A 22154-nucleotide genomic window follows, 5' to 3' on the forward strand; every position below is an offset into this window, starting at 1 on the left:
GAAATGATGAAAGAAAATTAAACTAAATGAAACTAAGTTATGGTACCTAACTTTATTTTTTAGTTATACTAAATATCTTTTGATTTGGTGCTTTGAGTTCTGGATGCAAATGGTAAATCATTGTAAACAATTCTTCCTTATTCTGTATCATCCTTGCAGTTTCCAGTATTTAACTGTATTATTATTGCAATAACGCATGGTTGTGTTAAAAACAATACACATGTTACATTAGTTTTACTTTGTAATTGTGCAATGACAAGTAATGGGTGTGTGCAGGGGGTGTACATATTCATTGGCAATGCTGCAACTGTGTTGCAGTAATCGCAAATAAAAAGAAAATGTACGTGGCGAGGTCATTGGTTGTAACTGGTCTCTATTGCGCATGTCTGATTTCCATTCAGAGCACTCAGACAATATAGCACAGACTCGCAGATTGTGTTCAGTCAGTGCTTGGCCAACACAGCGCCTGGTTTTGCAAAGCTACGGAACGCAGTAAGGCACATGAAAATGAGCTACACTACCGAAGAAAGAGGAAACCCCAACACTCTGAGTTACAGGGTGTTTTTCAGTGAGTACGGGTTCAGTATTAAAAGCCGAAGCGTGCGTGCTATCGGCGCCATAGCTGATGAAATAAAGTAAGATAGCGTTCTTTAAGGTAGCAGGCCGGCCGGCCGGCGCTTCTCGCACAAGTTAAAAGGAGACGCAATATTTTAATATTGCTTTTTAAAATACTCGTTGTCATTCTTACAAGCAAAGAAAAATAATCCTGTGTATCTGTATTTTGTGATTATTAGAACCAAATTACGTCAAAGCCGTAGAGCTTGTGCTAATAAAACATAATTATTACTCTCCTAGCTGCAATTATCTGACACGTGTATAGTTTCACAATATGAAAATGAGAAATCTTTCGGACAGGTTTAAGGTGTATTGTATTTCACTGTATGTTTTGTGTATTTAAATTGCTTTCTTTTATTTATTTATTTATTTATTTTATTTCTTCTAGAAAACTCTGAAGGAGTGTACATTTCTCCATTTCATGATATACCAATGTATGCAGACGAGGCACAGGTAAAGTAATACAATGTTGGTCTTGTACACGTATTACTTTCAAATAAAAGCCAATACGACATGCAGCTATGAGTAGGTCTGTTGTCTTTAACCTGCTTTATCTAAGAAACGTGTTCTTTTTTTCCCTCTTATGTAGTCTTTTATACTAACGACCATCTTTTGAGTAAACAATACAAGCCGCTTTTAAATAGAATCATACCGGGCACCTAATGATAAGTGGCAGGCTGTAATGACAGTGAGTGAGAGTAGTTTTACTTTCAGTTTAAATGAGCAGAGCGTGGGAAATGAAAGGATTTTTGTGCCTGTCCTGTTCAAAGCGTTATACATCAGTACTGTACAGTATGCTTTGCCTAATCCGCTTAGTATGTGTTCTGTAACAGTTTTAATTTAATTTCCTTAAATTGGGTATATCTGACTTGGAATAACCAAGTCGCTTTGTGCATCATATAGGCCCTATGGGGCCGTTTTCAGTAAAGGCATACAGTAGGGCTTCAATGCATGAATATGACTCGCAATATCTAGCCTGAGGAAGTCATTATTGTTGTAGTATTTAGGAGTCCAGAAGTGAGAAACAAATTCTAATTTGTTTGTGTAGAAATTGTTTTGTGTTCTTCTAAATGTAAATGAGATGCATCTTAAACTCGTGCATTGTCTTTGTATGTGATTACGTCGCCTACCAGCCCTGCTCCCCCCACCCCCCACTATTAAATGTATTTTCTTTCCTGGCTAACAAATATAATTATATTCTGACTTTTAGTTTTGTGATTCTGCACTTTTATCATCTCGTTTTGTTATATATTTGTGTACATAGTAACTGGCTGCTAAAACAGAAGCTTTATCAATCCTATCAAGAATAAAATCAAAACAATTTATTTTTTTTATCCTTGGCAATGAGTTTGTTTGGTTAGAAATTGGATTCTTCTTAAAATACACAGTAAATGTGAAATGAAGTACTGAGGAATCTGTCTTAGATTAGGCCTAATTGAGCATTGTGCTGTATTTTGCTCCTGACAGCAGTTTGTATTAATTACTTAAAACGCTAATTTTTTTAAAAATTTTTTTATTTGAATAAATGTCATTGAGGTTTTATAGGAAACCACACCCACCCCCACACGCACCCCTCTATATATTGCAAGAACGTATTGACCAGGAAGGGAAACGATGTAGCAGCCGCAGATTGTAAAGGCAGTTGCGTTTGTTGACCGAGGGGTCATGTGTGACAGCATGTAAAGGGAATGGAGAATCGTAATCTGTTCCTTCACTTTGGTTATGAAATGTAACCCAGAGGGACTGTGCAGTAATTGTGAGGTATTGTGAGTGTTTGTTTGTCTTGTCTATAATTGTTATTTGTGTTTTCATAGACAACGAACGCTTTCCGGAACTGTCGCTAAGGGCCAGTATAAAACCCAGAACAGCACTACACTCTTGTCGCGCATTAAACTGTATCGCCCACCATGAGCACTACAGCACGTACCCAGGACTGGTGAATGTGTTTGTGTGTTGTGGGAGAGATACCTGTGTTTATTGTTTGAGACTGCAAACCCATTATTATTTACCCCTGGGATCATTGTTTTGGTCACCAGACCTGGATTATAAAAATAAAGGGATCACTTTTCCATACCGGAGTATAATATCTGTCTGTTTATTCCTGCACTGCGTCACCTCTGCATCTGTACACAATATACCACTTTGCCACAGAGACTTGTCCCTATGGTAACCTGGAGAAATTATAGTGATGACGATAACTACAGTGGTGTAGGAGTCTTCACACGTACAATATTGCATGTTTATTGGGACACTCACATTAACACCCATGGCCACCAATAAATAGGTAATATGTTGAGGCAGTATTAAACTAGAAGAGATGTTCTGTGTGTGCAGTGAGCATAAAAGGTATTTTGAATACTGAAAGATCTGACGTCTCAAACATCACCCTTTTTTCAGTGCTTTTTATTATTTGGTATGGGTATCCACTTATTATAGGCCCATACCTTAAACAATAATGAGCTGAGGACTAATGTTTTGGGGTTCTTTCTAAAACCCCTCCAGGTACATCCATATGCAATATCAAAATAATCTGAGACCATGAGGTGGGGACCCTTGGTCCATTTGATGTTGAATGATCCTTTTCAAGTTTCATGACAATTAAATAAGTGGTTCTCTAGCTGTTAAATTCTGAAGTGATATGTTGTATGACATGCATCCTAGATAATAAAAGAAATTGGACTTCAGTAAGTTTGTGTTTCTGTTTGTCGTATTTAGTGAAATTAACAGTTCAGGCCTATACATAGAAGAGATTTAATAAATATAATTGGAATAAGGATTAAGAAAAGTTCTATGACTGTCCCTTCCGCTAATGTGGAAAGGACTGTTATTAATCAACACCCAGCAAACTATTGCTGAAGTTGTGACAGTTGGAGTTGCTTACAAAATAGCACATTAGTAGCATCAGAAGTTGCAACATTTTGTTACAAGTCTGGTACACAATGGTCAGAGCAAGGAATACAGTGTTTCAAAATCTTTTGCAAAGTAAAATAAAAATCCCACATCTGTGACATTAAGGTTACATTTTTTTGTTTTTCTTAAGTCAGTTATACATTTATATTTTCATCAATTCAAATACTTTAATGTTAAATGGATACTGTAAATATTTTATACAATTAAATGTGGCTTTACTGTACATCCTACCAGCAAGAAAATAAATGCAGGATTCAGTTTTCTCACAAATAAATCTGTTCTTCTGTAACAGTACATTTTGTTTGGGTTTTAAATGTGAACTTGAACTTGACCAAAAAAATTAAGGCTCAAGCTAATGTCTGCCTTTTTATCTTTCAGAATATCTTCAACATGGTTGTTGAGGTACCAAGATGGACAAATGCCAAAATGGAGGTAATTATTAATTTTTTTTTTTAAACTTTGTACAGCTTACTGATTAAATGAAAGGAGATTGTTTAGTAGCTGCAATTTAAATTAGTTACCTGAACATTGATTAATTTAACGTAAGCATGTGTTTTTTCATGGCCATATGCCATTTTGTTGTGTAGATCTTTACAAACAGATCAATAAGGTTTGGTACTAGCGTTTAATTACCCCATTTATTATATAATATATATATAATATATATATATATAGATATATATATATATATATATATATAATTTATATATATATATATCTATATATATAGCATATCAAAAACTAATTTCCTTTCAATTGGTATGAAAAATGAACAGCTGTATTGTAGTTTTTCTTCAGCTAACCTAAATAAAATAGCATTCAGCAAGTTACCTTTGCTACCTTTTACGGTGTACTAAAAACAGCAATTAAAAACAAGTCCATGTTTGAAATTACTCACTTTGTTTAACTTTCAATTACATGCAAGCAAATATTTTCAAACTCTCAAATTGCATGTAAGTAAATAAATATGTATATTAAAAATTAGATGGCATTATTAAATATGTGCAGTAAATGGCATTATGGAAATACTTTGTATTGCGTGTCTTTTAATATAATTTAATATCACTAGCAAACAGATGTGATTACGACTGTGTAGATTGGATGATCAATTGCTCAATAGAAAATATCAAGATGAACACCCGTACTTCATACACTTTTCGTATTCAGACTTACAATAGCTCAAAGCTGGTGTGACAGTAGGTGCAAGTCTGCTAAGCATGAATATCTTTAAATACAAACACCTAAAAAAAGAAAAAAAAGCATACACCTCACTGTCAAAGGTGCCCTCTAGCACATGTTTGAAGAGGCTGTATTTTGACAGATTTTGTCGTAAGTTGGATTTCAAATACACCTGACGTTTTAATTTCTTTGTAGAGGGGATTATAAATGTTCTGGTTTACGGGATTATAAATGTTCTGGCTTACAAAATTTAGTTTTATTATTGGAGGGCATATTGCTACACAGTTGCAGTATTGTCTCTGGAAAAACTATTACCCCCAAGATTTTGAATGATTTTCCTACTAGTGTGCCATAGTTTATATTATTAATAGTGGTAAAGTCAATAAGAGGATGAATAGTTAGATAGCGTCAGTATAAAACTATTTTTTATGTGTTATGTTTCACAGAACTTCTGAGCTATTGAATCTTTTTACTATTTTGCCATAGCCCAGATGGTATGGAATCCCAGGATGTCACGTTGCAGTCGCATCCCTATTGGTTTCAACTTGAATGTCTTTGAGTCTGTTTTTAAAATGATGGTGAATAAAAATATTTCTATTAAATATGGCTGTATTTCAAAACAGGAAATGGGCCTATTAAATTGACCTAAAAATCTGGATAACTCTGAAATGGTTTCTACTTACTGTACACCTTTCTTTTTCAGATTGCCACCAAGGATGTGCTAAACCCGATAAAACAAGATGTTAAGAAAGGCAAACTGCGATATGTTGCTAATGTGTTTCCTCACAAAGGCTATATCTGGAACTATGGAGCAATCCCACAGGCACGTTTTGCTTGCATCAGATAGACGTCCTTTTTTTTCCCAATTGCAGAACCATCTGTTATTTTGAGAAACTGGTGACAGTCTGTGAATAGGTCAAAAGCTGCCATTCCCCAGTAGGAGGTTTAATGGCCAGCTGCTTTTCACAAAAGTAATCTTGCCTTTGATTTTAAGGAGGACAAAGTTTTAAAGCGTGACTATACCTGTAATCCTAGCATAAGTGACGGGAGGCTATGAAATGCATAATACAATATTGCAGGGCCTTTTAATACATTACACATTGTTTGAATTTTATCTGCTGCCTGTAGGTTTCTTTACAACATTACTATTCTCCAGTATGTATTTTTCTCTACTAAATGCATGCAATCGTCTCTGACCAAAACAGTTAATTGTTTATGGAGTTGTGTGATAGGATAGCATCACTGGCAAGGCTGTCCCGTCAGGGAGAGAGACTCAGACACGAGAAGCTGCAGGTTAAACTCTTTTGCGCACGTTTCATTACAAAAACTAGACAAACAAAATACCAACAAACAAAACAAATAGGCACAGGGGCCAAAACAAAAGTTTTTTCAAACAGCACAGCAAAACACACCTTCACCAACATTAATTCTACGAACATCCGTGATTACCCTTTTTACACACCCGTGGCTGGAGCCTTATTAACCGTTAATGATTCAGTTATAGCCCCAGCCACATTCCCATGTGTTTTCTGGCAGGGAGGAATTTAACCCCCTCCTTGCCAACTCCCAACCTTAATTTATAACCTTAATGATCTAATATAGCTGCCATCTTGATGTCATGTGTCTTTTTGGTTTCTGGATGATGTAGATGAAACGCTTCACATTTAGGACACAACAGTATGGTCAAGCTAGCATATGGGTACATTTATCATATTTATATCACTGACTTCATATTTGTAAAGTTATGTAAACATCTGCATGATAAAGGTGTCCGTTACAATATAGCAGCCATATTTGTAATAAGATGTTTGAGTTTTCCACATGATATAGCACAGTTTGATACAAGCTTAGTTTAATTATATGCTTTCTATTTCTCTTCACTTTTACAAACAACAAACTGCAGGTATTCCAAAACTTGATTTTGTGTGCAAAGCGGTGTGACCTGACAATTTTGGCATACTTGAACTCCATTAATATACTTGTCCAGTGCAATAATCTTGGATATTGCTGATCTAAATGTTATGTTTCTGTATGATCACTGCACTTTGGTTGGTTTGAGGCAGAATAATCCACAAAAGTCCCTTTAATTGCAAATTTCATAATGTAGTTATGTCCAAATGTTTTGCATCACCTAGAATTTTAGGTTTGAGGAATTAAAAAACAAACAAAAAAAACACATAATTTAGATGTTTTATTTAACATCATTTAATCAAAGAAACTACAAAATGATATCGCAAGTGTCTGCTGGAAGCCATAATAGTGACTATAGCTGTAGATGCTGCCTTAAAATGGTAGCACTTTTTATTAAGGTTTCTTAGCTATTTTCCAAAAAATAATAGCACACGACAATAAAAGTGGATGGAATAGTGAAGTCATGCGAAAAGGTTACACTGTTATAAATAAATTACTTAATTTTTTGAATGAGAACACTGCACAATCAAGGAATGCTTTTAATCCAATTAATTCTACCCTAGACATGGGAAGACCCAGGACACAAAGATACAGACACTGGTTGTTGTGGTGACAACGATCCAATTGATGTGTGTGAAATCGGCAACAAGGTAATTTTATTTATTCATTTTATGTTGAGTTAAAATAATTCTTTACACCATTACCAAAATATTGCCATTCTAAGGCCAAATAAAAATGTTTGGTTCCGGTTACCAGACCCTAAATATCTTTTTTCCTATAACTGGTTATATTTTTCAATATCAATTTGAAAAATTGATCACTGTGTGCTGCCTCGTTTTTGCTAATGCGATTTTCCAGAAACCTCTCGCAAACAAGATCTTCAGTATGATATCAATTGCCGGCGTCCGAGTATTGCCAAGTGCTGGTAGTTTTTCAAAATAGATGTTTGAAAAATGCGACCGCAAACCAGAAAATTATGGATTGCCAAAATTAACAAAATGTTCAGATCAGCTGAATAACTTCTTCACGGTTGCCATAGATAATTTTCCTGGATTGAAAGCTCTTAAATGTACTTGTGTGTGAACCGTAAACGAAAACTTGAACATCAAACTTTACAGCCAATACCTTTCAAATACTGTTCCATGAAAAAAGTTAAGCAGGTCGGTAATTTATTTCAAAGTTCCCTAACAATCTAGTTAATGAAACATTTTTGCTCTATTGTTCTCACTATTATTGTTCAATAAACAGCAGTTTTTGTTTTTTCCTGTATCTTTTACAGTACATTCACAAATATGTCCTACTGCTGATTAGCTTAGATTAGTTGTCGTGCAACGAAAACGATTATGCTATGTACACAGTACTGGGGTGAGAATTGGCCCGGGCTAATATTCACCCTCCCGGAAGAGTAATGGGGTGAGAATTGGCCTGACAGAGTGAGGATTAGCCTAGGACGGAACTCGCCTGGGGTGAGAATTGGTCTGTAACATCGGCACTGCTGCTGATAGTGCTGGGCCACTGAATACCCAATGCCAAGAGGCTTATGTGAGTGTGTGCTGGCAATGTTATTTAAATACACTACCTTTATAGTAAATGCCAACACATAAAATGTGGTTATCCTGGATATGTTATTTAATCGTAATTAAACCTCATGCATATGTATGCATGTGTGTATGTATCAAACCCCTAACTAAGTTACTGAAAACAGCAAACCAAATTTTAACAGATTGCGACTTGTTTGTATCCTATAGCATAAATAGGGAAGAATGAAGCAAGATGACAGTGTAAACTAAACTATCATTTGCCACTTTTACCATGCTCACACTGCTTATTCAGGGGGGAAGAAAAACCTACCTACCCTATTTTTTGTCACATTTTTTATATTTGGCCTAACCTGTTTAATTTTTTATTTTATGTGGCATTCAGCATTCTTGTTTGCAACCATTATTTACCAGGAATACTAATACAGGTGTGCAGGATCCATAGATGGATGGTCCCAAAACTAATATTTTTTGACCAACAGCACCTAGTTCTGATCCTGCACGTCACTACTTGCTATTCCAGAAAAAAAAAAAACCAACCCCTCTCTCCATTTCTGAAAAGACTCTTAAGTCATCATAGTCTCTTCTTTAAAGCTGGTTTCTGTCCCTGCCTCTTTTTTTTCCCCCAGAAACAATGCCCTTGGTTGTAAAAGTACATTTTGTAAATAGTTACAGAAGTCAGAAAAACAATCAATTTGTACAAAAACTGGAATTCAGGTGCAGTCAAAAGACTAATTTGCTGGTGGGGGAGATTGAAAGATTTTTTTTTTTTTTCCTTCCTTGTGTTTAAGGTTTGCTCCACAGGAGAGGTCATTAAAGTTAAGATTTTAGGTACTCTGGCTATGATTGATGAAGGAGAAACTGATTGGAAAGTCATTGCAATCAATGTTGAAGATCCAGAGGCAAATGCTTTTAACAGTAAGTTTAAATTGAATTTCAGAAGTTGGGATTCAGTTAAGATTTTTTTTTTTTTCGCTAAAGGGCATTGCCAACAGCATCTAGTGTTTTGCTAATCAGAACCTGTGTAAGGCAGGATACTGATGCTGATCTCATTTAGATTTCTCACTGATACTCCAGATAAAGATTTCAAAACATTTATCCTAGGATGGTAATCTGGCAGCTCATTTAAGTTTCCCCTTTAAAGAAAAAAAATAGAATAGTTCTTGTAACTAGTGCCTTTTTATGTAACACTGCATTTTACTTTCAGATATTGACGATGTTAGACGGCTGAAGCCAGGTTACCTGGAAGCTACAGTAGACTGGTTCCGAAGGTACAAGGTACCAGATGGTAAACCGGAAAACAAGTTTGCATTCAACGGAGAGTTTAAAGATAAGGTATGCAGCTTCATAAAAAGAAAATATCTCTTTTGCAGTACCCATAGTAAAATACAATTTCCGATGAAGTAAAAACAATGTTTTTAACATTACAATTTCTCAGATTTTGTGTGATTAGGGTGTTCAGGGTAAGTACAATCGATACTTAAATGCTCCTCGATTATACTGTAACTGGGGCATAGCTGCTTAATTAGAGGTACTGTTCATGCAATCCTAAAAGGTATTTTGTAAATCCACCAGAAAATCTGAATTAAGAGGATTCCCTCAGAAAACATGGCTGATTGCTGCTAGTCATTCTAGATGATTTTGTAGCTGCATTATGAATATCACAGTACCACAGAATTCTCCTGCATGGCTATGATTTAGACAATTTGAAACTGACATTTACTTATGTGTAAGTATTTAACAATGGAAATGTTTTACTCTTTTTTTGCAGGACTTCGCCATCAGTATTATAAAGAGCACCAATGATTATTGGAAGGCTCTTGTGTCTAAGAATAGTGGAGGGGAACTCAACTGGTGAGTAGCAGCATTGTTTGCATGGCATGGTTTACAACAGGAGTAATATTACATTGGTTTGCAAAAAATACCTCATGTTCATTTATATGGAGTGTTAATTCAAAACCACCAAAACCTTTCTTACCTGCACAGATTAGCAGAAAAGTTAAAAAAAATTGTGAAGAATTAAGACTGCTGGTGGAACTAAGTGTTGACATTATCCAAATTAATACCATTAAAGTATCTGCTGTGGTTATTAGATTATAACCCATGGATCTCTAAGGTGCCCTTTAGGGGATATTGGGAGCAGAAAATAGCTGTGCTGAGGATAATCTTCTACAGGTGTTTGACTTATTGAGACAAATGAGGAAAACCTACTGTAAATCTGTGAAAAATGTGATCATGTGAATATGTCTTGTGGTGCTGTTGGTGAAGAACATTTCAGCAAAGGAAAGTAATCCTTTTTTAAATTAACAATATAATACTGTTTGACAGCCAAAGCCAATCTGTAAAATTCCTGTTTTGTTTTTGTGCAGCACAAACACGTGTGTCTCTCACAGTCCTTTCTTGTGCACTAAAGAAGCTGCACAAGCAGTTGTTGATGCGGTAGGTCTATCAAGTTTTGTTTTTTAAATCATTTTTCTTGACTGGTATTCTTCTATTGAATGTAATTCCGATATATGGACACTAACATTTTGGTTTATGTACTGTATGTTTCATTTAATTACAAGTTTCACTATTTTGTTTCGATTAACTTTGATCTGGAATAATGGTATGATAAAAATTGTTATTTGATACAGGAATAATGGTATGATTTAAACAGTGTCTAGTGCTGTAAAGCTTCTGGGACCTAAATCATCCTAATGATTTTCAAATATGTAAAATCTATTTAATTCACTTAATTTTTAGGAATGTTTTGGAATGTGTTAGTCTGACATCCAAGTACACTAATTAGGGCTTCTAGTTTTAGTTTTTTTTTTTTTTTTATTTTCCATCTCTCTCCCTGATCAAAAATAAAACCTGAAAACTAAAAGCACTAATTATAGTACCTAACTTTGCATTTTAGTCATTTCACAAATTCAAGTTTCATCCAATTTTACTGTAAGAAGCAATGGAAGGAAAGTTGGACTGAACCTACAGACCAAAATAATACTCAATACAGAGCATAGATGTTAGTTTTGAATAATTCTTTAATATATATTAAATTACTTTTATTGTAATATTGTCCTCTGTCTCTGTGTATTACAAAAATGCTACCTCTCTTTAGGCTGATGGTTATATTGTATACAATAATGTGTTTTAACCAAACATCTCAATGTTGCCCCCAATTTGACTGTGTTGCAGACATTGCCATGTGGAAATGCAGATCCGGTTCCAACAGATGGTATGCATCTTACCTTTTGCTTTTGTAGTTTCTGCTATTTTTAATATTCTCTTTAAACCACCCATACAGTATACTGTACTGTTGTGTTTTTTTTTTTTTAAATCTTATTAGAAACGCTGTTTTTTTAATTGAATTCTTACCAAAATTAACGCTTTACACAATAGCAAACCTTAGATTACATCTTTGTAAAAAGTTCTTGTTAACGTGAAAAATGTGAATTCACTCAAATTCCAACAGTTTCTGGTTGTAAAACGAACATACATATTAAAGTAGTTTTCTACACTATGTCTAATTGCTAACCTACATATAGATATATTATAAAGACAACATGATTGCATTGCGAACGAGATTAGAGCGATATATATATATATATAGATAATATAATATATATATTTTAAATAATCAAGATTATATTTGACCTTATGCTGACTATTCTGTACACTAATATTAGATGGGTAGCAAACATTAGAGACCCTCCTAATTTTTTTTTCTTTCTTCTACAGTGGACAAAATATACTATTATTAGAGGAAATAAAACAAGAGGATAATTGCTAAAAGGACCCACATTCATCAACCTAGGAAGTGTACTTGAAAACTGTGTAACTAAAATGTTATTTTTTAAAACCGTTCTAAAGGAAGTGGTACAGAACAAAGCATGTATACATCCCTGTGAAATCCAAGTATGGGAATAACAGGATCAGTAAGAATAGTTAATTTATTTACTATCAACGCTTTAAATTAAACATAGTGCTGTATCGTTACACAAATTGACCGCCAATTAAACTTAAATAAAACTCAGGTATTATTAATAAACAAACAAGCTGCTCATGTAGACAAAGTTGTACCGAGTTGGCTTTGTATGAAAAACTTGCTTTAATAAAACATTTTCTCTGTAAATCTAGTTTCTCTTATTTGTCATATCCCTATATTGATTACATAGATATGAAAAGTGGCATTATGTTTTACAACATTTTGTTCTTAAATTACTGTACTGTGAAGTATTTTAAAAAAAAAAAAAAAAAACTGGAAATGTATAGCTTTATAAATTGTAAGAATGGTGTGGGTATGATCTTGTAAGTGAATTGAACCAAATGCATTTTCCTATGTTTTAGATGAAAATAAATGGTAATTTTAAGATGGATATCCCAATGGTATAATGACCTTGGCACCTGAAAACGCAATGTTCCCCAGGCCAGGGACTCCGTTTATTTATATGTCTGTTACTGTTAGATGCTTTGAACCTGCATTTATAACCTTTGTTTACAATGCCAGTGCCAACAGTATGCACCATTTAAAACCAGTCCAGTTTGGGAGGGGTGGGAGTGCCGTTTTCATAAACGCAATAATACACTTCAGGTTGTTCAAATATGGTCCTGAATCCGCATGCCTAGGCTGTTTACCATCACAAGGCGAAGCACCCCTAGGCGTGTGGATATTGGACATTAAAACACCCTGTCATATATTGTTGCTTTCTTACATAACATCAAAGGCGATTGCAAGGAGAACAAACATTCAAAATGATTTGGTTTTATGGACGAGTGTGTGTGTGTGTGTGTGTCTATATATATATATATATATATATATATATTATATATATATATTATAATGTGTGTGTGTGTAAATCAATACTTTTCAGGCTGTTTAAGAGACCATTGCTCTTAACAAAAAGATTGGGCAGATAGTTATCTGAAAGTTATACATTTCATTTTCTGTTTTCTAGTTATTTGGCATACAATCTTTCAGCCCATACACAAGGGAATAGCTGGGTTCAATGCCAAAAAGTAAAACCGGTGTGATGTGATAAACGGGCCGTTGTAAAATATGAGAGGAAGAATGCATTTTAAATGCAAATAAGCACAAATGAACAGTCCATAGTTTTAGGATTTTTTAATAGTAATTAATGACACTGTATGGTACGCCTACCACCTATTTAACAGAGTGCAGTCTTTTAGTGACCTCTAGTGGTTATTTGGTGGGTATGCTCCAACTCTGATGGCCTTTTTGCACTGTTAAACTAGGACCTAGAGACTAGAGCAGGGGTGTCCAATCTTGGTCCCGGAGGGACAGCCACCAGGACCAGGATTGGACACCCCTGGACTAGACTGTCGCTTAATACTGTATGCTTATAATAGACATCACTTTGTAGGAGTGCTTCTGTGTGTGTGTGTGTGTGTGTGTGTGTGTGTGTGTGTGTATATATATATATATATATATATATATATATATATATATATATATATATATATATATATATATATATATATATAAATTATAGAAAGCAACTCTTCAGTGTGTTAATTCTTACCTTGCTAAATGTTTTTTTTTTTTTTTTTTTTTTTTTTTTTTTATATAAACATTAGCTGCTGGGGAGCAATTTATACAACAGCATAAATCCTTTGCTGTTCCCTTTCATCTGCTTAGTGTAAAATCCTGTGTTTAAGGAGATCCTGGGACCTGGGAGATCTAGTTTCTATCCATGCACAAGGAACATACTTACCTGGGAAGCTAGGCCAGATTTTTCTAACAGGAAATATATAACCATTTCAAATGTAACAATCGGTACTATGAACTGCATATGGCCGGATTTGTATAAGCTGCGACAGTATCATTCAGACTGTTCTATTAAAATTAGTTAACTAAAAATACAAGTTAAACACAGGGCGCCAACTAAAATATGGATCAAGAAATATATGAAACAATTGTCTTAATATTTAAAAAAAAAAAAAAAAAAAAGTCAGGCATTATATTTCTGAGATCAGTTGTCTTTGCTGTGCGGACACCATTCACAGAACACGTGAAGTATTTTATCCCCCGTCACGTGATCCTTGTTAAGGACCGGAAGTCAACTTTCGTTTATTTGGACCAGAAACATATTGAGTTGCGACGCGGTTCCGGTGTTGTGTCAGAGATTGAGAGTTTCGGACCAGAGGGTGAGAGAGAAGCGATTCGGTTTTGGACGGTGACTGGTTCAAAGAAACGGCAGGGTGAGGTGAGCATCACGAGTTTTGGTTGGTTGATTGTTAAACCTGAGTTCTTAAATGACACGTACGTCTCTCCTGACACTGTGCCCAGCCGGTAGGCCTATAATCACAGCAGAGCAAACCAGTTCGGGTCCAATACGAAGGGTCTGACCCATTAAGTCTCAAAATAGAAGGGGACACAAGGAGGTCCGTGCTTAGCTAGGGCACAACTTCGTATTATAAGTGTTTTCACATAGGGCTAACCAGCTGTCCTTGCGACACGCACTCCTGAGTTTGGGCAAGGCTTAATTTAAACAGGTGTAACCTAAAATAATGTCACTGTGAAACCATACTATACGTGTCAGTACTTAATCACTGTAAGTGTCAAGGGGCAAGTGTAGAGTGTTATTTTTGACGAGGTAAATAGTTCTTTTTACTAATGGAAGTTACATCTAAATGTGTGTAATTTATTTCACATATATTTTCTTGGCGCTTACAGTATTTAAAAATCCGAGTATGTAGTTTTAGGTTTTGGATAGAATAGGACAAACTGAAAATAACACTCAAGATTGAAGCCGGCAAAAAGAGAACCACATTCTCGGTACCATTAGAAGTAGTGCCGGTTTTTTAAAACCTCTATACAGGCATGTTTTTGCCAACTGGTGTAATGATATATAGTGTATCGTGTTTTTATTACCATATTTTGTGGTAATACTAAGTCTAAAACAATAGATATGTAATCCAATAGGAATATTTTTTTGCAGAACTGTTAAAGGTTACTTTACAACAATTCTAGCTATATATGCTAGTGGAATAATGTGTATTTGTATAACTTATTAAACACGGAAATATTACTTATTGAAAGACGTATGCTTTTGTTTCTTTTTTTTTTTAGTCCTTCGTAGAATGTGCTAATGTGTTTTTTGGGGGGTTTTTTGGACACATGCCATTATGATGTAATATGTAAATGTATACTTGTCTTAACCTTGATAATGTCTTATGCTTTTGTTTAAGGTAACCAAGTGACAGCAATGTCTTTTATATTTGACTGGATCTATAAAGGTTTCAGCAGTGTGCTCCAACTTTTAGGTAATGTCATTAAAAACCACACAAACAAACAAAGTCTTACACAAGGAATCTAGCACAACCTACTTGCTACCCTGCTTCATGTAAAATGGTTAAAATATTAATGATGGCAATATACAATCTTGAAAAATGGTAAGAAACTGTACTTTTGTACTGTTTATGGAATGCTTTGTCTTTTGTTCACTTTTTCTGAGAAATGAATCTGTCTGCCCTATTAAGCATGTGCTATTGTAATATGGTAGTCTTCATTGTTCATGACAATGACTTTCAGCCCAGTCTTTGAATTGCAATGCATTTTCAACAATGACATTAATTGAATGGATCCTTTTTGTATTAAAGAATTTTCTTAGCCTAATTAACAGAATGTTCTTGGGTCTTGCAGGTTTGTACAAGAAATCTGGAAAATTAGTTTTCCTTGGTTTAGATAATGCTGGCAAGACAACGTTGCTACATATGCTAAAAGATGACAGATTGGGGCAACATGTTCCCACACTACATCCGAGTAAGTAACTTGATTTTCTATAGTACAACTTCCTACTTTGTGTTTAAAAATAAATAAATAAAAGACCACCACATTAGTGAGCCTTTCCAACCAATTTTGATTGAGATCCAGAAACTCAACACATTCTTAATTCAAAGTGCCCTAGAGGGCTAAGCCACCCAGTCTCATTGGGTTAATTAAATTGTCTTTTGTAGGAGAAAACAACACTACATGTATCAGCAGTTACTTCCAAATAAGAAAAATGAGAAGCAGGGATATTTGACCTTTTTACACCTAGCAGAATTGCAGTGTTTCACTGGTCATATAGCTGAACAGCGTGTTAAAAAGACTTAGAATTAACAATTCAGCTGTTTATCTCATTTGTTTCTCCATTGGAATTGATACTAACCTAAATACAAGTAGATCAAATACAAGTTTGTCTGAGCATAATGAAAATTCAGTTGAATCTTACAGTATTATGTGCTGTTGGCTGCAATAGATTACAATGTTAAAGCTTTCTATTTATTTATTATACCAATCTAATAACACAGCTCCAATTAAAAAAAAAAAAAAAAAAAAAAAAAAACTTGATTACCCAGGTGAAGGTGGTCTAAATTGTACGCTTTTAAACTTTCTGTTTGGCAGCGTCAGAGGAGTTGACAATTGCTGGAATGACTTTCACCACGTTTGATCTTGGTGGACACGCACAGGGTAAGAATATTGCTTTTAGCTGTCATTTATTTACTAATACATCTAAATGCAAAGTTATGTATTGCTAATTTAGTTTTCTTTTAACGTGAAAGGAGACCATAAAGTAACTGAGGGGAATTGGACAGAAATACAGTAAAACTGTGATTAAAACGTGCATATGTGATAATCTAACAGATGGATTAAGCTTCACACAAAGTTTATAGTCCTGACTAAAAACTGTCAGCCAAACAAGGATTGCCATCATAGCATTTTCTTCTCTTCATTAGGCAATAAGTATACTGTATTGATGATGATCTGAAATAATGCATGTTTTTTTTTTAAATTTTTTTATTTAACCCTTTTCCTTATATCAAGCAAAGTGCATTCCAAATTGAGATCCAGTAAAACTATTTTTTTTCTCTGTAGCTATGCATACAAGATTTTCAATGCTAGCGCTCTGAACATTTGTTCTATAAACATTAGTTATGTACTATGTATCCCCAGGTAAATGCCATAACATTCTGAAAAATTGCTTTGAAAGACAAATCTTTTATTTTCAAATTCACAACCTGAGTGGCCATATATTTCTAATTTTAAGTAGCGTAATTTTAAGGGTGTAACTAGGAATGAACAAAACTCTGTTGTGTGGCACCCATTTGTAAATCTAAGTGTCCAAGGGTTGACAGTAAAGAATTGGAAACCAGAACACTTTATTATTGAATTCAGACCAAATAGTAACACTAGAACCGCCACGGTAGTCATTTTAACGTGTTTGGATTTAAAATGTAAATAAATCTGGTCTGTAAATGCAATTCAGTTGTCCTTTTCTTTTTTTCTTTTTTTTGTTGTTGCTTTTTTTTTAAATGGACAACCGCATTGCATTGACACTATGTAGATTAATTTACATTTTAAATCTTGTTAATCCCGCTGCAATTCTAGTGTTGAGTAGTTATACTAATCAATTCACTCATTTGACCAGCATTCATTCCCTTACCTATAAAATTGTCAAAGTGAGATGTGGTGTTATAATTGGAGCATCCAGAATTAAACAATTCTGTAATGTTTATTTTCTTTGTACACAGCACGAAGGGTTTGGAAGAATTACCTGCCAGCTATAAATGGAATTGTCTTCCTAGTGGACTGTGCAGATTTGTTACGCCTTGCTGAATCTAAAGTTGAGCTTGACGTAAGATCAACCTTACAATCACTTAACGTTTCGGGGTATATCTTTGTAAGCTGGTTAAATCATTTACACCCAGAATAAATGTTTGAGGGAGCCTAAAATTGCTTAGGGTTAGTTGTAGTTGTTCATTTTAATTAAGTTTTAACGCAACCGGTGTTTGTTTTATATATTTGGAGTTTCAAAGCAAACTGATGTAAATAACTGAGTAAAATTGTGTCTGTCAAATTCTGTGATATCTCAATAATGACTTGTACAGTTGGGTAATTTACATGGTCATTCCTTTACTGCATGCAATTAGCATCTGTTTTTTTAGTTAGTGGTCCTATATCTTGGGTCTCAGAATATACAAGTTTTTAAGTAAAACATACACCTACTGCAAAAATTATACCCCATTTGATAAGATTATAACCACTTGTCTGTTTTATCTTTTGGCTTGTCATGTTTATTAGATGGTGTGGGTTCAGTTGTAGTTTAGTGTGGTGTAGTGCCAGCTACTTGACTACTACACACCATTTAACACTGTTTTTAATCTCTTTAGGCACTGTTGACAGATGAGACCATTTCAAATGTGCCAATCCTTATTCTGGGCAACAAGATTGACCGGGCAGAAGCAATTAGTGAAGAGAAACTCCGGGAACTATTTGGGCTATATGGTCAAACATCAGGAAAGGTAGGATGAGCTTGCTGTTACACTTGCACATTGCGTCTCTGGTGTTCTGTCTCTCTTTTGGTTTAATGTACTTCTTTTTGTTTACTTCTAGGGCAATGTGCCATTAAAGGAAATGAATGCAAGGCCTATGGAGGTATTCATGTGCAGTGTGCTGAAGAAACAGGGATATGGTGAAGGCTTTCGTTGGCTTTCACAGTACATTGACTGATCTCTTTACACATTGTATCATTTTGGACTGAGATGGTTCCTGACTTCGCCAATTTTTGTACAAGGACATGAAAAAATATACTTTTACCCAAATCGGAAGATGTTAAACTTTTGATATATATATATTACCCATTTTAAAATGTTACCAGTACTCAAATAGCTACCTGTTTTGCTCTGATCTGCTGCAATATATTTGCAACACAATTTAAAGTCTCAGAGTATTTTCAGCTTCTACTTTAGTATTGGTCAGATGCTTTTTGAAGTCTTTTATTTAGAGTTTTTTTTTTTTTTTTAATTCTTCATAAACCATTTATCCAATGTAAACAGTGTTCCTTCTGATGCTGCGTAACATTTGTTAATTTGACATAACATTTTGAAACATTATTTCAGTTTTTATTAAAATAAGTCCAGTTTTCTGGTAAACCAGTGCAAGGAGGTCGGGACAGGATGCTATGACCAGGTCAAAGTTGCAGAAGCTTGTAAATACACATGCTTAAAATGAATGCATGCATTATTAATGAACGGACTGTTTTTGAATTTTGTAATAGCATGTGTATTTACAACCTGTGTTAGTTAAACTGTTTAAAAAATAAAATAAAAATGACATTATGTAGATCATGGTGATTGGTTAGTCCTTAATTAGAACATTGTCACTTTAATCTTTATAATAAGTATTTAATTCTTAATCATATTACCTGGAAATTTGGTAGCAATAAATAATGCCTTCTGTCTGGTTGAACAAACCTCCTCCCCCCAAAAAAATTAACCCGCCCAAACGGCTTAAAGAAAAAGGAGTTCTCCTGCATCTGTCTCTTCCCTGCAGATGTGTTTTTACCCTTGCATGACAACAAAACCTTAATAAGCCAATTTTGAGAGCTGGGAGTACTGTTGAATGGTCATAAAGTGGAAAGGGTTTGAAGTGAATCAGGCTGTACTCTTGCTTTGTATTGACAGATCCTAGCAGAAGTTGTTAAACATTCATGTTTCACAGATGTGCTTTGTTTTTTGCATTACCGATGCTATAAAATATTGAATAAAAAGTCAATAGGCTTTTTTCTATTGTTGCTAGTCAAGGTACAGTTGGCGTCTTTAAACCTTATCCTGTTTTGTGTGGAAGGATCATTTTACCCGTTATTTTTAGATGATGTGTTTAAAGAGTGAAATGTGTTTTTGTTTTTTTTAAAAATCAGTGCAGTATGACCAGCACTGGTTATATTTACCTTCTGCTTTATTTACACTAAGTTTACATGCTTTTATTTTTGCAGCATACTAAGGGTAATTGGTGAGAGGGGGGTTGTTTTATTTTTCATGTAAACTAGCTAAACTATTGTATGTACTGTACATGTTAATGTAGATAAAGAATGTTGCCTTTGTAGGGCAACTATTTGATATTTGCATACAGTTCACTAACCCATATTCAACAGAGTTAGTTGGGGTGTGGTAAGTATTTTTTGAATATGAACTACCATCAACCTATGAGTTGCTTCTGGTAGTATGAGAATTCTTATGGCATACCATACGAGACTCAACAACCATAGCTTTATGTGTGCCCTAAGAGCAACTATCATATTCCATGCATTTTTTTGCAATTTTGTAAATGCTTACTAAATAATGACTTGGATTTCAGTATTTCTAATGTCTTTGTATTACTGATCCCGTCCGCTGAACTTATAATATACTGTGACCAGCATGCCACTTAGGAAACGTGGTTTCAGCTTTTGTAGGGTTATTCAAGAACTTAATGTGTGGGTTAGTCAGCCCCAATAAAATACCTATTGATGAGTCAGTCCACCCAAAAACATTAACACATGTTTTTTACTATTACAACTATCTTGTTAAAAGTTTTAAGCACACTGTATTGAAGAAAATGTGTTTCTAGAATAGTCATCTAGTGTTTTGATGCACTGTCCAATGAATGGAACATGTTTGTGTATGCAATGATTTAGTGCTGGATCATACCACATAATTTACCACGACTCTCAACAATTGTGGAAGACCACATCTTATCTTCCAGATCAGAAACAGACAGGACGGAATTCCCACTTGGATCCTAATACATCTTGCATTCATTAATTTTGTAATGTGAATCCTTGTTGAGTTATTTCTGTTTGTGTCGTTTTCTAAATATAATTAAAAAATAAAATATGGTATTAAGTTTTTGTTTTTTTGACATATTTCCAATGTGTATAATGTTAAGTATCCAGGGTAGGACAGAGAGTCGTTCTAAACACAACTAACCAATTTTTATGGGCATGGAGCACCTCCCACAATATTTTTACAAGTCAACCACGCCCATGCAGATGTAATGGATACTACTCAAGTAATATAATTATTTTGGTATTTTTCCTTGTTCATTTATATCGGCTGTGGAACTGATATGATAACAAAGGTATATATTAAAGCAAGTTTTTAATTTTTTTTTTCTTCTAGTACCCGTCTCATCCAAGGATTTGACCTTGTAGAATATGTATCCCCCCCCCCCCCCCCCCCCCCCCCCCCCCCCCCACCGAATGAAGTCTGACTCATTTCATATTACAATATAAAGTCAATCAACTTGGCTAATTGTCAGTGTGACTGTGGCATAAGACATTGCCATAACATAAGTAATGTTAATGTTATAATTTTTTATTTTCATATCGTGTTTAATTAACTTGCTAGTGCCTATTACATACAGTGTAACAAATTTAACTACTTATAGTTTTGTTATAAACCTAAATTAACATTAATATGTTTTCTAAATTTTGTTCACAAAGTAACATACCTACTGTAGATGTTGCATATGTTATTTTAGTCCACTGCGTATCTTCAATGAATAATTTACACTCCTATAAACATGCGCTCTACTCTGTTCTGCGACTGGCCCCAAGATTTAGGTTCCTGAGTCATAACTAGGATTGTGGAAATCATTTTACCGTCTGAAAACATTAGCAGATTAGAATTTCTGTAAAATGTATAACATTTAAAAACAAACAAAACAAACAAACAAACAAAAAAACACAATCAAAAGTATACGGATTATCGGGTCACTCTAACATCAGAGGACGCATCCAGTAAGAATCACGAAAGAGTAAACTGGGTGTATCAACTGGTATATTCATTCCGGAAACAACTGCCATTTCAAAACATGACAAGTAATTGCTAGGCTCAGTATGACATTGTAATTGTTGTAATTTCAGTAAGATTGGAAATTTAGCAAAAGCTATAAAAAAATTGGATTTGTCATATAGTGTTTTTTTTTTTTTTAATTTCCCAATCTTTTTAGACAATCTGTTAACTCGCAATTTATTTTGAAGTTTTGGTTATTTAGCACAGAAAACAGCGAGAGTTTTCTTTCACTTGTATGTTGTGATATAGCGGGGGTGGAGGGGAGTGATATTTAATGTATGCACACACCGACAGAAGTAATCCCAAAAATCAGGGATAGATAGTAGGAAAATTGTTAATTTAGTACAGTGCTGAAAGTGAACGTTGGACAAACACTGGGACATACAATATACGCCACTGTAA

General features: G+C 34.5%; 2 protein-coding genes across 3 annotated transcripts; both read left to right on the top strand.

Annotated features, from left to right (window-relative positions):
• The first annotated feature begins 388 nt into the window (after positions 1-388).
• Positions 389-12267, top strand: LOC121325951 (inorganic pyrophosphatase-like). The gene is made up of 11 exons (XM_041269038.1): positions 389-568; positions 1004-1068; positions 3904-3957; positions 5408-5527; positions 7179-7265; positions 8945-9071; positions 9361-9488; positions 9925-10007; positions 10523-10592; positions 11331-11370; positions 11874-12267. The coding sequence occupies exons 1-11, from the start codon at positions 502-504 to the stop codon at positions 11894-11896; spliced, it is 864 nt and encodes a 287-aa protein (XP_041124972.1). The 5' UTR covers positions 389-501; the 3' UTR covers positions 11897-12267.
• Positions 12268-14214: 1947 nt separating this feature from the next.
• Positions 14215-20801, top strand: LOC121325816 (GTP-binding protein SAR1a-like). Of its 2 annotated transcripts, none has more exons than XM_041268890.1 (7): positions 14215-14354; positions 15345-15419; positions 15799-15918; positions 16543-16608; positions 17670-17773; positions 18309-18440; positions 18532-20801. In XM_041268890.1, exons 2-7 carry the CDS (start codon positions 15362-15364, stop codon positions 18646-18648), a joined length of 597 nt encoding a protein of 198 aa, XP_041124824.1. In that variant the 5' UTR covers positions 14215-14354; positions 15345-15361; the 3' UTR covers positions 18649-20801. The 2 variants fall into 2 exon arrangements, with proteins under 2 accessions (XP_041124824.1, XP_041124825.1); XM_041268891.1 differs by having other exon boundaries at positions 14266-14359.
• Positions 20802-22154: the final 1353 nt, after the last annotated feature.

The sequence above is a fragment of the Polyodon spathula genome, chromosome 13, assembly GCF_017654505.1.
Source record: "Polyodon spathula isolate WHYD16114869_AA chromosome 13, ASM1765450v1, whole genome shotgun sequence".
Lineage (NCBI taxonomy): Eukaryota > Metazoa > Chordata > Actinopteri > Acipenseriformes > Polyodontidae > Polyodon > Polyodon spathula.

Bases quoted from the DNA above. Each gene is read 5' to 3' on its own strand.
- LOC121325951 (XM_041269038.1), top strand. From the start codon at position 502: ATGAAAATGAGCTACACTACCGAAGAAAGAGGAAACCCCAACACTCTG. The intron at 7,266-8,944 runs GTAATTTTATTT...CTTGTGTTTAAG, and splicing joins TGTGTGAAATCGGCAACAAG to GTTTGCTCCACAGGAGAGGT. The intron at 9,489-9,924 runs GTATGCAGCTTC...CTTTTTTTGCAG, and splicing joins ACGGAGAGTTTAAAGATAAG to GACTTCGCCATCAGTATTAT.
- LOC121325816 (XM_041268890.1), top strand. From the start codon at position 15,362: ATGTCTTTTATATTTGACTGGATCTATAAAGGTTTCAGCAGTGTGCTC. The intron at 15,919-16,542 runs GTAAGTAACTTG...TCTGTTTGGCAG, and splicing joins TGTTCCCACACTACATCCGA to CGTCAGAGGAGTTGACAATT. The intron at 18,441-18,531 runs GTAGGATGAGCT...GTTTACTTCTAG, and splicing joins ATGGTCAAACATCAGGAAAG to GGCAATGTGCCATTAAAGGA.